General features: G+C 22.0%; 1 protein-coding gene across 1 annotated transcript; it reads right to left on the bottom strand.

Annotated features, from left to right (window-relative positions):
• Positions 1-4,674: 4,674 nt before the first annotated feature.
• BP01DRAFT_387171 (uncharacterized protein) lies at positions 4,675-15,070 on the bottom strand (the record flags this gene model as incomplete). Its single annotated transcript, XM_025577721.1, has 4 exons — positions 4,675-4,685; positions 6,234-6,369; positions 6,446-6,453; positions 15,064-15,070. 4 exons carry the CDS (start codon positions 15,068-15,070, stop codon positions 4,675-4,677), a joined length of 162 nt encoding a protein of 53 aa, XP_025426621.1.
• Between the last annotated feature and the right edge of the window lie 800 nt (positions 15,071-15,870).

Here is a 15,870-nt window from a genome sequence, read left to right as displayed (position 1 = left end):
CTTATAAATCCTATTAGACTAAGTATACTTCTTCTTATAATCTATCCTATAATTATTCATATTTTAATTATTCTCTATATAGTAGTTAAGTATATATTATTTAAGATGATTCTAATTTATCTTCTAGCTCTAAAACAGATACTAATAAAGATATATAACTAGTTAGTCTTAAGAATATATTCTAGATATAAGCTCTAATTATTATACAACTATTATAATTATAGAACTAGTTTTATATTAAATAACTAATTATGAAGATATCTCTTCTATAGAAATATACTAATTATGAAGATATCTCTTCTATAGAAATATCTAGTATTTAATTACTCTAGTTATATTATCACTAGTATCTTCTGATATTAGTAAGTCTACTTAATTCTTATTAAAGAAAATATATAGTTCTAAATATCTAGTATTATTATATAACTTATATTCTATAACTACTAGTATAGAATTAACTATACTAATATACTATATAATATATATATTAATTCTAGCTATTCAGCTACTATTATTAGTAAGGATTTTACTAAACTAATTACTATTAATATTTAATTATTATATAAGATACTAAGTATTAAAGATCTGAGTTCTAACTACTATATAGTTAAATATATGATTTTTGAAGTAAATTTCTTTATTTAGATTCTAAATTAAAATAATCTCTGTTTATCTATATTATAGTCCAAGCTCAAGTAGTACTCTATATATACTAATCTATTTATCAAAAATAATATTACTATTTAAGAAGAAATTATTCCTAATTTTAAGTATAGTATATATATAATATACTTATATTAAAGCTTTATACTTATAATTTAATATAAATCTATAGACTCTATTAAGATCTATATAGTATCTTAAAAGTATACTATTATACTATTATATTTAAAAATCTATATTTCTATTAGGATTAAGATATCTAAAACTCTTTTTAAGTATAATTATGTCTTTAGTTCTATAACTACTATATCTACTAGTAATACTATACTATATATATATTCAGTATATTATAAATTCTTTCTTATTAAAGTATTTAATAAATTATTTAAATCTATTATTCTAGCTTATTATACTTACTTAGATACTTTATATAATAGTAAATTTATTATTATATATTATATTAGTTATAACTATACTAAATATGTCTATATATATCAAGACAATATCAAGATACTAAGCTATAATATAATTATTAATTTAATTAATTATAACTACTATTATTATATCTCTAGGAATTTGACTAATATATATACTATAACTATCAAGACTACTAGAAGTAGAAGGATAATAGATAAAGATACTAGAATACTAAAAGATACTCTGTAATCTAAGAGTATGTAAGAAATAACTAGCAACTCATATTCTACTCTTAAATATATCTATTGATTTAGTACTTTTACTATTCTTAATACTACTAATATTACTATTTTACTAAATAGAATAACTATATATAATTATAATAAAAAGAATATAGTTAAGTATCTAATTAAATTTATTAATAACTATAATACTTAGATATTGTCTAATAGAAGTAATATGAGAACTATCATTATATTCAACGAATAGTAGATATAGATATCTCTATATAATAAATAAGAAGATTAAATTCCTAACATTTATATCTATTATACAGGTTCTTAAGATAGAAAGATAATTAATAATATATTTACATTTTTATAAAAGTAAGATAAGCTAAAATTTACTAAATTCTGTATATTACTCCGCTATTCTGTCATTATTTAAAAAGATATTGCCACCGAAGACAGTAAGTATAAATATAAGAATTATGTAATAATTAACTTTAGAGATACTAATACTTAAGCTATTTAAAATATCTATTCTATTCTCTATTAAGAAGATATATATATGCTTATTTATTACTATCAATATATTATTATTATTATTATTATTATTATTATTATTATAATTATTATTAAGATATTTTATTAGTAGTCTATATAATATGATTATTAAAACTATCTTACTATGCTAAGTTATTAAGATTAAGAAATCTTTAATATTACTATTATAGAATATCTTACTAGTATTATATATTTAGTATAATATAGATTTACTTCTAAATAGTCATATATACTAAGATATATATAAATAATTTAATTACTATTTCTAAAATATTTAATAGTATTATTGATAATAGAGAATAGAAGAAAGATAAAGTTAATTCTAATAGCTATTTATATTATCTATATATAATCTCTAGATATATAGAATTAATTAATCTAAAAAATAAATCAAGAAAGATATTTATTATATTTCTATTAGTAAAAGTACTTAGTCTATAAGTTAATATTCTTAGATTTATTATGTCTGAGTATATCTGAGTTAAAGTTTACTATACTATATATTCTATTGTTTCCTTATATTCTTACTAAGTTAAAGTACTTTCTTAGCTTAACTTGCTGCTTTTGATATTAGATATATTAATATATAAAAAGCTGCTCTACTCTAATAGTAGAAGATGATCTTATTAAAAGATAATTCTATTAAGAAATATTCTAGAAAGAATTATTTGGTTTGTATACTAGTTGAGTCTATTAAAGATAAACAAGATATCTTTAAAGTGTTCTAATATAATCTTACTAATCTATATATACTTTCTTATTTTAATCCAGATAAATAATTATATATTTATCTTAATATATTAAAGAGAGACTATAATATTATAGTATACTATATTTCTAAGTATCTAATTACTTCTAGTAAGAGATCAACTCTATCTTCTTATATTAACATATAGCTAGTTCTATTTATAAGTTATCTTCTATACTTTATAGAGACTTGCTACTAGTCTACTAAGATAGAAGTTATCTATCCTATATAGATAATCCATAAGCTATATTATATAATTAACTCTATATCTAAGCTACTTATTATCTTTACTAATTATAATTTTATTATTAGTATCTATATTTATAATACTATATCTCTATATACTACTATTATATTTAAGAAGTTGAATCTATATCTTATTTATATCTTATAATATATATAGTAGTTTACTCTCTATATCTACTATAGACTAGATATTATAAATACTATAGTAAATACTCTATCTTATCTTCTTTAGAAGAAGATAATTCTCTATTTTATAATACCAATCTAAATAACTATATAGAAGATATAATTATTCTTAATATTAAAGATAGAATATCTATTAATAGAGATACTAAGATATTGAATCTAATTAAAGTATTTATAGTATATATATTTAAATATTTATTTACTATATTCTTATATATATCTAATAAGTTTAAGAACTAAGTAAGTTAAGAATATATATTAAATTCTTATATATTTAAGATTATATATATTCTCTATAGTTATATTAAAGCAGTAAATACTACTAATCTCTATTATATTAAATATAATAGTCTTCTATATATACTTAAATATAGTGTATATTAAGATAATAAAGATAAAGATACTATATTAAGTAAGAAGTTATAGCTATATCTATTATATGGTCTTATCTAAGATATTTTCTATATAATATATAATAATTAATACTATTAAGATCTAAAGAAGTAACTTAATATCTTGAAAGAATTAATATTCTACTATTATTAATATCTCCTATATAACTATATATAGTACTGTTCTGATTATTATCTATATTATATTTCTAAATATAAGCTATATAATAATTTATAGTCTATTCATTTATTATCTATACTATTTTATACTATTACTTTTAATTTTACTGCTAATCTTTCTATATATAATAGATTTAATTAGTTACTTATTCTAGTTAATAAATCTACTAAAAGACTAGAATATATTCTAGAACAAGACTAATTAAGAGATACTTAAAGAAAAAAAAATTAATTCTTGTATATCTATAAGTCTATAATTAGAGTGTATTTTATATATAGATTTCTAACTAAGACTAATACTTTATTACTAAGACATCTTATAGTCTATTTTCAAACTTAAAGTATTAATAGCTGTTTAGTACTATATATTATTTCTAGATAAATAGTAGTTTAGAGTATACAATCTAGTCTAGAAATTATGCTATAGTATATTATTACTAAGGGGCTGTTCTGGATTTTGTAGTTACTAACTCTTATTATATCTATTAATAGATCTATCTATTTCTTAATAGACTGTATACTATATTAAGTTATATACAGTATAAAGCTTAATCAGCTACTTAAACTACTAAAGTTACTTATACTAATATAAATATATCAAGACTTTATATCTATATATCTTAATACTAGAAATATTATTAAATATACTATAGTTTATATAAAGTATAACTATAATACTAGATATAATCTATATAGTTTAATATAGATAATAAGATATATTCAAGATTATATAAGAACTATAATATGTCTAAATTAAAAGCTAAGAATAATCTATATAAGCTAAAATATTAGTTCTCTAATTCTTTTAATATTATTAAATACATCAAATACTATATATACTATCTTAAGCTGCTAGATATATTTAAAATCTATTTTATTATATTAGTATTACAGCTCAAATCCATGCCTTAAGAAGTCAATCTGTTTGGCTCCCAGCTATTAGAACCATCCGCAGTTAATAAAGCCAAAGATTATTAGAAAGTAGAATATATTCTTAATATATATATATAGTAATATAGGTATGCTTCTATATATACCGAGTACTTGATCTGTTGGCTCAGTTATAATCTAGAATATAATCAGTAGATATATAAATATAATCTCAACTCATCTAATCTAGTTTATATCTTTGAAGAGAGTATCGACTGACTATTTATCTTAGACTACTGATTCTAATTATATTCTTTATTACTATCAGTTTCTGTGTATTTATATTTCTGTGTTTTGTATTTTTCGATATATCTATATTATCTTCAAATATTCCCGTCTGCATATATATAGTATTGAGCATGATCCGTCTTTCTTTGGCGAGGGCAACTGTGGCCGCTGCCTCTGCGGCTTGGTGTATAGAGGCCTCCGTGCCTTCCTATCGCCTGGATCGATGGCGTGGGATACTTAACCTTCCAGGCTCCCAGGCCCTCCGTAGAATGAACAACTTCCTCATCATTATTTCTCGCATACAGCGATTAATCACATTGAATAATTTAGACTAGAATATAGATTAGTAACTATATAAAGCTTATAATTATATATAATCTTCTTAAATTTAGACTCTTGAAAATAGTCTATAATTAATCTATAAGTCTAGAATAATATTTTAATAAGATAATATACTAATTTATTATATAAATAAAGTTAAAAACTAATTTAAATTATATAGGATTTGAATTATAGATTAGTCTCTATATTTACTAAATTTAAATCTAATTAAGTATATCTAAATACTCTTAAAAAGACAATAGATATAAAGAAGAGAATAAAGAGACCTTTAATAAAACTTTATATAAATACTAGAATAGTATACTATAAATAGTATTAAATAATCTTATTCTTTTGATACTATAGTATATTATAGCTATTTATAAAGCTAAGAGCTATTATATAAAGTACTAAGACTGTAGAATCTTGATACTAAAGGGCTTTTGTATATAGAAAGAAATAGTAGAGTAATTGAGTTTTGAAGGAAGGCGTATTTTGATGCAGAAGGTGGGTGTCCCGAGACTTCTGACTATGTATTGTATATCAACTAGAGCTGTTAGATATATAGAAGATATATTCTATAATCTTAGTTTTATAGCTTAAATCTATTTTTACTCTATATAAAGACTCTTATAATTAATATCTATCTAATCTATCTCTACTTTTATATACGAAAATGTTACAATTTAATTAAAAAGTTGATTTCTTAGTCAATTCTTTTCAAAATCTTTTTAAAATAGGCTTATCTAACGCAGCAAAATTCTACCTTTTATCCTATATTATATTCGGAGCCCCACCTACCTAAATTAGCAAAATATCGAGAAAAAAGAGAAATATTATATATATAAGCTTTACAGGCTCAACTTTCAATATTTCTAAGGAATTTAAAGTTCTATAAATAGATCAAATCGTTCAGTACAGTTTGATACTATTTTTAGTCTAGAATATCTATTTTTTGATTCTTATAGATTTTTTAAATATAAATTTTGATATTTTCTTATACAAATAGCTTACTCTACTTTTATTTGGCTGAGTCAGCAGTTCTACTCCATCAAAACTTCTATACTTTTAGTCCTAGATTATGTGATTTTAATATTCTATCTATACACAAATCATTCTATAAACCATCCTGCCAACCATTCTGCCAACCACTCTGTGAACGGTCCTGCGAACGGTCCTGCGAACGGTCCTGCGAACGGCCCTGCAAACGGCCCTGCGAATAGCCCTGTGAATAGCTCTGCAAATAGTTCTGCAAATAGCCCTTTGAATAGTCCTGTGAGTAAGCCTGTGAGTAAGCCTGCAAGTGAGCGTGCCAACGAGTCTGTTAACAGCCCTGCAAACAGTCCTACCAACAGTCCTACGGCCGAGCGCGCAAGTGCGAGGCAGTCTATAAAACAGCCCTACCAATAGCCCTACCCATAAAGAAACAGCCCTGCGAGCAAGCCTAGAAGTAAGCCTGCTAACAAGCCTGCCAACGGCCCTACGAACAGTCCTACGAGCAATCCTGCAAGCAAGCCTGCGAGCGAGCCTGCCACCGGCCCTGTAAGGCAGCCCAGCCCACCCTTCAGCAATCCGAGCGAAGCGAGGATCACCAAGGCTTGTCTTATATTATTAACAATCACTTTCTCGATTAGTTAGATTAATAGAAAGTTACTATAATTCCTAAGAAGTATATAGTACTTAGTTTATTGGTTGGAATATAAGCCTAAATAGAATAAATAGGTCAAATATAATAATAGTACTACTAATAAATTGATTTATAAATGTTAAAGATGTGTGATAGGATATACTTGTCAGGGTAGAAGACCTGTTGACTAGGTAAGAAATCAACTACTAAACACCATGGATTTGTCTAGTAATGACAAAGGTAGCCTATATCCACGACATAGACTAATTCTTAAGGGATTAGTAGTCTTCTGCAGAGGAATCAGCATCTTATAGATGTCGGGAAGGTGTAGGTTCGCTATTGATGACCTCACAACTCCCATAACTACTGTAGGACGTCATCCCGATGATCTTACTTCCGATAGTTAGGTTATTCTATCACAAGATAGTGATTAGTCAATATGTTACTGTTGATTCTTCATAAGTCTTGGCCATCGCCGGCAGGGAAGAATCCTGCCCAGACGGTGAGACAGGCGGCATTATAACCACCGCTAGAACATCAGCAAGCTTGACTACTACGGATGCTGGTTATATAAGATTGATATTCTTAGAGATTACTATATCTATAATATAGAAGATAGATAATAAAGGATATTTAGAATACATAGTCTTAGTATTATAAGAATAAATAATAGTAGAAAAAAATAATAAGATATAAATTGTCGCAGTCGAGCTCGCCGATGTTCTGCCGGCAGTTATGACGCCGCCTGTCACGCCGCCTAGGCAGGATTCTTCCCTGCCAGCGGTTACCAAGACTTAGGAATAAATCAACAACATTAACATCGTCATAATCAATCATGAGAAACACTGTCTTTAATATAAATATCTCAGTTACAGTCAGTCTTAAAAATATAAATAAGATTGTATATATTAAAATTAGATAATTATATCTATATATTATTTTTAGCTTTATAGTCTTTTTATTATATAATATACTAAATAACTAGAATTCTATATTAGTTATAGAACACTATAATTCACTAAGAATAGTCTCTACTTTTTAGTAATTATCTTTATGTAGAAACTTCTTATTAATTATCTTAAATAGCTTAGATAGTATATAGTTATATATTTTAGAATTATTAATATTATAAATAAGTTTAAGCTAAACTACTAATATAACTAGATATATAAATTAAGATATAGATAGATCTAGATAATATATGTTATGGCTGCTGGCGGTGTTGACGGTGTTGAGGAGGATTCTGCCCTGTTGTTCCGCCTTGGACGGATCTTAGCTAGTTTTCGCCTCTCCCGGGAATCTTCCTAGAAACAACTTAATCAATAACTTGATAACTACATTCAAGAAATATTTCTACCACAACTTTGACATCTGGTAGTATATCTTAGATTCCAGATACTATATATATTTCTGTAGTTCTATCTAGTAACTTTTGATTGCGCTTCATTATTTCTATCTTTATATTTCTTTGGTTGTTTATTCTTTTATTATTATCTATTGATTATAGATACTTCTGATCAATTCCCTCTCTCAATCAGTCGCACTGTGGTTCTACTAGTTGCCTATCTTCTATCTTTCCTATCTGTTTTGTGGGTTACAAGACGTTAATAATTCTTATTTTTATTATATGACTAGTTAGCTGCTAAGTTATATATTTACTTCAAGTATCTGAGTTACTTCTTATATTTATCTCTTATTATTTATAATCTTATTTATTTAGAATAGCTTTATTTGTTTAGCTTTTCCAAATATTATAGTTTTGTTACATTTGTATCTTTAAGTAGTATTCATAGTACTATATTATTATTAACTTTTATCTATTCTAAAGGATATTATTTATATATTTTAGAGTTCATACATTAACTTTTCTATTTCTATATAGAATTACTAAATATAAGAATAAAGAATTATCTCAATAGTAATATTCTTTTCTATACTTATTATTTTACTTCTATAATCTTTTTATCTTTATTTGTAAGAACTCAAGTATATCTCTAGTTCTAGAATATTAATAAATTAATTCTATATAAGAATATAGTTAATTTTCTTAACTAGATCTTATATCTTCTTAGTAATAAGTCTTATATTAGTTAATATATTGATCTATATCTCTAGTATATACTAATTAACTTTACTAAGTCTAATAGATCTCTTAAAAATATTTATTCTAGATTAATAACATATAATCTTACTATTCTTAAGTATAGATATTAATATATACTTCTAGAGAAGAGCTAGTTATACTAGAATAAGACTATAGAGATTAATCTTAGTTATAAGCTAAATTATTCTCTTTTTAGATAGTTTAACTATTAGAGTCTACTTCTAAGACTATTCTAGATTTATTTATATAATCTAGATTATTATTAGTACGATAGTAGTTACTATTTTTTTTCTCTCTGTATATAGTTATCTTTATTATTTATTAGTTTATTAAGAAATTTCTCTACATATATATCTTCTTTTAGTATCTTTCTATTTCTTAGTCTACTTAGAAGTCCAAGATTTAATTAAAGTTAAGAATATCGAAGCTATTCTTCCAGAAAAGTAAATCTAATTAATTAGTATTCTTAAAGTACTAGTACTAATTTTAATCAAGTATTCTATACTACTTTTCTATTTAATTATAAGCTAGAATCTGAGAATATTAGTATTAAAATAAATTCTAGTAGTAGTAATAATAGTATAGATAATAGTAGTAATTCTAGTAGAATAGATAGTAGTAAATAACCAGATTAGATATATCTTATTCTTATAGATTATCTTAATCAAATATAGAAAAAACTAATTATTTTAAATATCTAGAATACTACTAGTAATAGAAATAATTCTAAAAGTAGTAGTAATTCTAGAAATATTAGTATCAATTCTAGACTTTTTAGTAATAATAAGAATAACTAAAAACTAAATAATAATAATATAAATACTAATAATATTATGTATATTATAAAGCTTAAATATAGGAAAATGGACTTTTTCTATTCTATTATAGAATATATAGATATTGATTATATTAAGAATATTATTCAATATTATAGAGAAGCTATAACTAAGTTCAATCTTTAGATCTATATATATAAGACTATATTATATAGTATATAATTAGTCTTACTAATTATAAAAATACTTAATAGTAGAAGTTTCTCTTAAAGTAGACTAATTCAAAGAAATAATTAAGTATTTTAAGCTATTTCTATATATAATAATAAATAAGTCAAATCATCTATACTATAGACTAACCAACCTCTATACTAGCTATTATATAGAATAGTTTATTCAGAGAGTGATTTGTTATATATAAAATATCTACTTAAATAATCTATTTAATTGATTAATATATAGTTAGAACTATATCAATCTATATTTATAGATATAGTTGTCTTATCCATTTAAAACTACTATAATTAGTAAATTCCTCAAGATTCTTAATTAATAATAGTATAATTAAAAAAAAATCTAGTTTATAGTACTATTAATAATTAAAGATATAGTAATGTCTTTATTAAATCTAAGAATAATTTCTATAAGAATAAGAATAGTAAATATAGTACTAATCCAGCTAGTTAGTAGTTTATTTCAAGGTAAGTTAATCGATAGAGGAATTTCTATCTATACTAGTAACTATAATATTAGTAGTAAGTACTAAACAATTAGTATAGTAGAAATTAATAGTAACTATACTAGAATAACTAAGACTAAGATAATTAGCAGTAATACAGCTAGATATTCTTAAATATACTAATAAATAGTAATAGTAGTTATTAGTTATAGAACAAGTGTTTATAGTAATAAATTAATATCTAAAATAATAACTTTAATAATAATAAGAATAGTAATACTACTAGTAAGTAGAATAATTAACAAAATAATTAAGAATAAGATTGAAAGAATAATAGTAATGATATATATTATTATAGTTAATCTAATCTCACTTTTTAATCGTAATAGATAGTATTCTTAGGAATACTTATATACTATACTAGTTAATTCCAGATATAGTTATATATTCTATAAGTAATCTTCTTTATAGCTTACTACTTCTTTATTCTTTGACTATAATTATTAGTTTTAGTCTAAGTATTCTTCTTTCTTTAATTTATATTTTAGATCTTCTAATACTTAGTATATTAACTAGTCTAATCTAGATTATATGAAGAACTATAATAACTCTATAAAAGAACTATATCATATATCTAGTAAAGATAATATATACTATAGTAGTTATTAAGAACAACTCTATTAAGAAAACTAATTAGAAAGAAGTAATACTAAAAATAAAAGATTTTTTATAAAAATTAGATTAAAGAAAAGTATAAAGATAATCTTATTCTATACAATAACTATATTACTCTCTTTATATCAAAAAATCAACTTCTTAAGTATTTTAGTATCTATAAGAGAAAGTCTATTTCTATTATATTAACTAAGTATAAATCTACCTTATTTATAATAAAATTAAACTATTATACTAATAATATTCTTCTAGATAGTAAATTACTATAGATATAATGCTTATATAATAGTAAAAATTAGTCTTAACTATACTAATACATATATATATCTATATATCTTAATACTAGATATTTATCTATAATGATTAATATAGACTTAGTAAGAAGTATATCTAATACTAGTATTAAAATTACTAATTCTTCTCTTAATATCTTAGTATTAGATCTTTCTATAAGTTAAATATCTTTATTATAATTAAGATATATTTCTCTTGTAATAAGAATATAGATATATCTATTTCAAGTATACTATAATTATAATAAAAGTATATCTAGTAGATAATCTTTAGTTAAATCTTCTTATTAAGACTAATATACTCAGTAGAGAAGATACTATTATAGACTATAAAAGATAAATAGTATATATTTTATTCTATTAAGATTTTACTTTTTCTATTTTTATTTATATAAAGCTGAATAGAGTAAGAACTCTAGTATATTTAACTTATATAATAATTATTTCTCTATATATAAAGATATATATTCTAGTTAAGATAAAGATATAACTTATAGATATTAACTATATCTTTAAGTCTAAAAATACTAGAGTATCTTTAAATTATTATTTTATTAATACCAACTTCTTATTAAGATAGTTAACTATATATCACTATCTATAAAAGTTAACTATTATACTTAAGTTTTAATATATTAAGAAATAATAAATATATTATAACTTTCTCTATTATATATAATACTTCTAACCTTCTCTAGACTAAATCTTCTTTATTTATCTCTGGTTATACTGCTTCTATCTATAATGAAATAGAGTTGGTTTTTCTGAAAAAAAATATTTACTAAGTAGTTTTCTATATTCTAAATATATTAATAGAATATCCTTTCTATAAGTTATTACTAGTAATAGTAAGATAGTAAAAATAGCTAATAATATAATAATTTATAAGTATCTTAACTGTAAATATAAGATATAGAAGTTTAAAACATTAGTTAAATTATTTAATATTTAGATGAATTCTAAAAACTCTTATAGAAATTATATATATTTCGAAAGAGTAATAGTAACATGTTCTACTTAAGAAAGAATAATAAGATTATATTTGAATCTAGTATTTATAAATTTATTGTATTTCTTAGTATAATTAAGAGATAATTAATACTATATTTATTTTATTATATAAGATAGAAAAGATATTCTATACGAAGAGCTATATTCTTATATTCTATTTAGTATTTATAATATAGAAAATAATTAATAGTATATCTAAAGAGTATACTATTATAGATTTATAAGAAGTAAATCATATGATTAAATCTAATATATATTCTATTTCTATATAGAATACGATTCTTAAATAGTAATTAGCTACTACTATATTAGTATTATCAATACTATATAATTTTTTTATTAGTAGCTAATATTCTCTTTATATAGAAACTATCTTACTATAGTTACTTATTATAGCTAGAAGATTTTCTATATAGTAATTATAAGCTTTATAAATTCTATATTATATATATAAGAATAGATAGATCTAAGTCTAGCTAAGTTCTAAGTATTTATCTATATCTATATTAATAATATTATTATATTATCTACATTCTTTTAGAATTATATTTATTATCTATAACTTCTCTTGAGAAGACTTGAGAAGATAAATAATAAATTAGAATTAACCAAGAGTTTTATCAATTTCTTATCTATAGTACTTCTAGAATAGAAGATTAATATATTAGAACTTGTTATTTCTAAGAGAAAACTAGAAGTTATTTTTAGTCTCTTTAATCTCTATAGATATAATTAGAACTTAAGTATTATCTTAGTTTAACTAATAATTAAGATACTTACTATATTAACTACTATATATAGAAAATTATACTTCTCTAAAATCAGAAAACTACCTATACTTAAAATATACTTATGTAGTTAGTTAGATATTCTTAATTGAGATAAGAATATACATCTAAAATAGTTATATATAACTAAAGAAGAGTATTAGATATATAATATATTTTAGACTAAATTCTCTAATTCAAAGATTCTTCTATGTTTTAATCTTAAGATATTTATCAATCTTAATACTTTAAGAAATAATTATAGTATTATAGTATATTATATTTATAATAATAAGATTAAATTAATTAAGAAGAAGATTAAAAAGTTAATACTTAAGAATCTATCTAAGAATAATTTTATAGATATTAATTCATTAAAACCGTCTATATATACTAAGATTAGACCAGTATTTTTTTTAAGTAGAATCTTTATTTCTACTAAAAGAAACTACTAATCTATAAAACTTGAAATTTTCTATCTTATTTAGAAACGATAAAAACTCTATCATTTAGTATAAGTTTTGATTAAGTTATCTATTATCTGTATAGACTATATAAGTATAGCTAGAATTAGCAAGTAAATCTCTTTTAATACTATAGTAATTGAATATCTAAAACCTTATCCTATCTATATAAGCTAGTATATTTAGTAGTTGAATATTTTAATATATTATTATCCTAGAAATACTAATACTATTTTAATATACTCTCTAAACTTTCTTATAAAGAACTTATATATATTAAGTAAATATTATCTTAAAGATATTTCTATGAATATTTCTATTATCTTCTTTATATTTACTATCAAAATTAATAATAATTTTAAGAAAGAAATTATCAAGAAATTATCAATTAATCTCTATATCTTAGAAATTATTAATATTCTTTATTCTAATTCTAATATCTGTCTTCTCCACTTTATATATAATAATATTCTCTATATAAATAAATATAATACTTACTTTAGATTAGAGACTATTCCTAATATTAAGAATAATAATACTTATTCTATTATAGAACAGTTATAAATCTATATTCTTTATATAATAATATTAGAAATTTTCTATACTATCTATAATAAGTATAATTATATTAATATTACGTATTATCTTTCTAAACTTAGTAGTCTTACTATATATAAAGATGGAAAACTTCTATAAGATTATATTCTATATTATTTAGCTTATAGATAAAATAATTTAAAGAAGTCTTCATTATATAGAGTTCTTTAACTAATTCTAGTATTAGTATCTTTTTATACTATTATAATAGATTTTATTATAGACTTATTAAAAAGTATTTAGAAATATAATTAGTTACTTATACTTATTAATAAATTTATAAAGTAAGTTAATTTAATTCTAGATAATTCTAAGTATAAGATAGATTAATAAGAGCTAGTTGTTATTAAGTATATCTAAATAAAAAATTAGAGTATTTCTTATTTCTTTTATTTCTAATTAGAATATATAATTTATATCTAAATTCTAGAAAAGACTTTTTTTTAATAAAGATAAAGTAGTTTTACTTCTATAGCTTATTCTTAGATAGATAGTTAATTAAGAAGAATAATATAGACTATACAAGTTATACTATAATATAGTATTATTTAGACTAAATAGAATAGTAGTAATTAATCTATACTTCTATTCTTGATTATATTAATAATTAATTTATCTATTAGTTCTATAATAGGTGAATCTCTATACTAACTAATATTTAGTATATCTATTGGAAGAACTTCCCGCACCTCGATCCCTTCGTCTTACCACCACGACCACCACCAAGGAGATCAATATAATGAACAGGATGAATCCCCCTATTAATAACAACGGTAACATATGGTAGCATGTCCTTGGTCATTATCCAGACGCCTTCCCTGTGCAGTTTAAAGAATTAACACTGTTTTTCGTCTTTCTATATTACTTATTTATCTTGACTGTCTCGGGCACCCTGATTTAATATCTATTCTCCTTATATCGCGTCTTGCATCCATGGTTCTTACCAGCTGCTGTAATATTCTATCTTTCCCTACTATTCATCTTGTGGATTACTTAATCTATCTATCTTATCTATATAATATTACTAACTGCCTTCATTACTTGCTATTTTCTATCTAATTGTTTATTCTATCTTTAATATTATTATCTTGTGTTTTCCTGTCATATCGGAAAGTTATTTCTAAGTATGTGGTGGATCTAGACTAGTTATATTGACATCCGCAGGCATGAATACTAGTATTAGGACTAGTCTATTGAAGTTGTTAAGTTCTATAAAGACTCGCCCAGTACATCTAAAAAGTATCTTAAGATATATATTATCTTATACTTACTATATTATATTTTTAATATAGTTTTCTTTATTCTCACAATATTGACTATATCTATAAACTTAGAATATTAATTAATCTTTTTTTAAAAAGTTCATATTAATTTTCTGGATTAGATTATCTCTTTACTGATTAATTCTTTATAGACTAGAACTATAATAACTATTTCTAGTATCTTCTAGATAATTTTATCAAGTCTAATAAACTACTTAGTTAAGTATACTTATATTTAACTATATATTTATCTATTCTATTCTCTATATCTTCTATTTTATATATAATAATTAGAATATTTTTATTACCCTCTATATCTCTTATTTCTATAATATAATTCCTAGAGTATTCTATTTCTAATCTAATTACTAAGACTATATTATTACTAGTAAGTACTATTTATATTATATCTAATTATTTTAAATCTAGTCTTATTATATATCTACTAGGTCTATATTAAGAATATCTTTTGAACTTTTAGAAAGAGTAATTTTAGATATATATTTTCTTATATTTTTA

The sequence above is a fragment of the Aspergillus saccharolyticus genome (assembly GCF_003184585.1).
Source record: "Aspergillus saccharolyticus JOP 1030-1 unplaced genomic scaffold BP01scaffold_63, whole genome shotgun sequence".
NCBI lineage: Eukaryota > Fungi > Ascomycota > Eurotiomycetes > Eurotiales > Aspergillaceae > Aspergillus > Aspergillus saccharolyticus.
The sequence above is the reverse complement of the archived record's forward strand: the minus strand, read 5'-3'. Positions and strand labels throughout refer to the sequence as shown.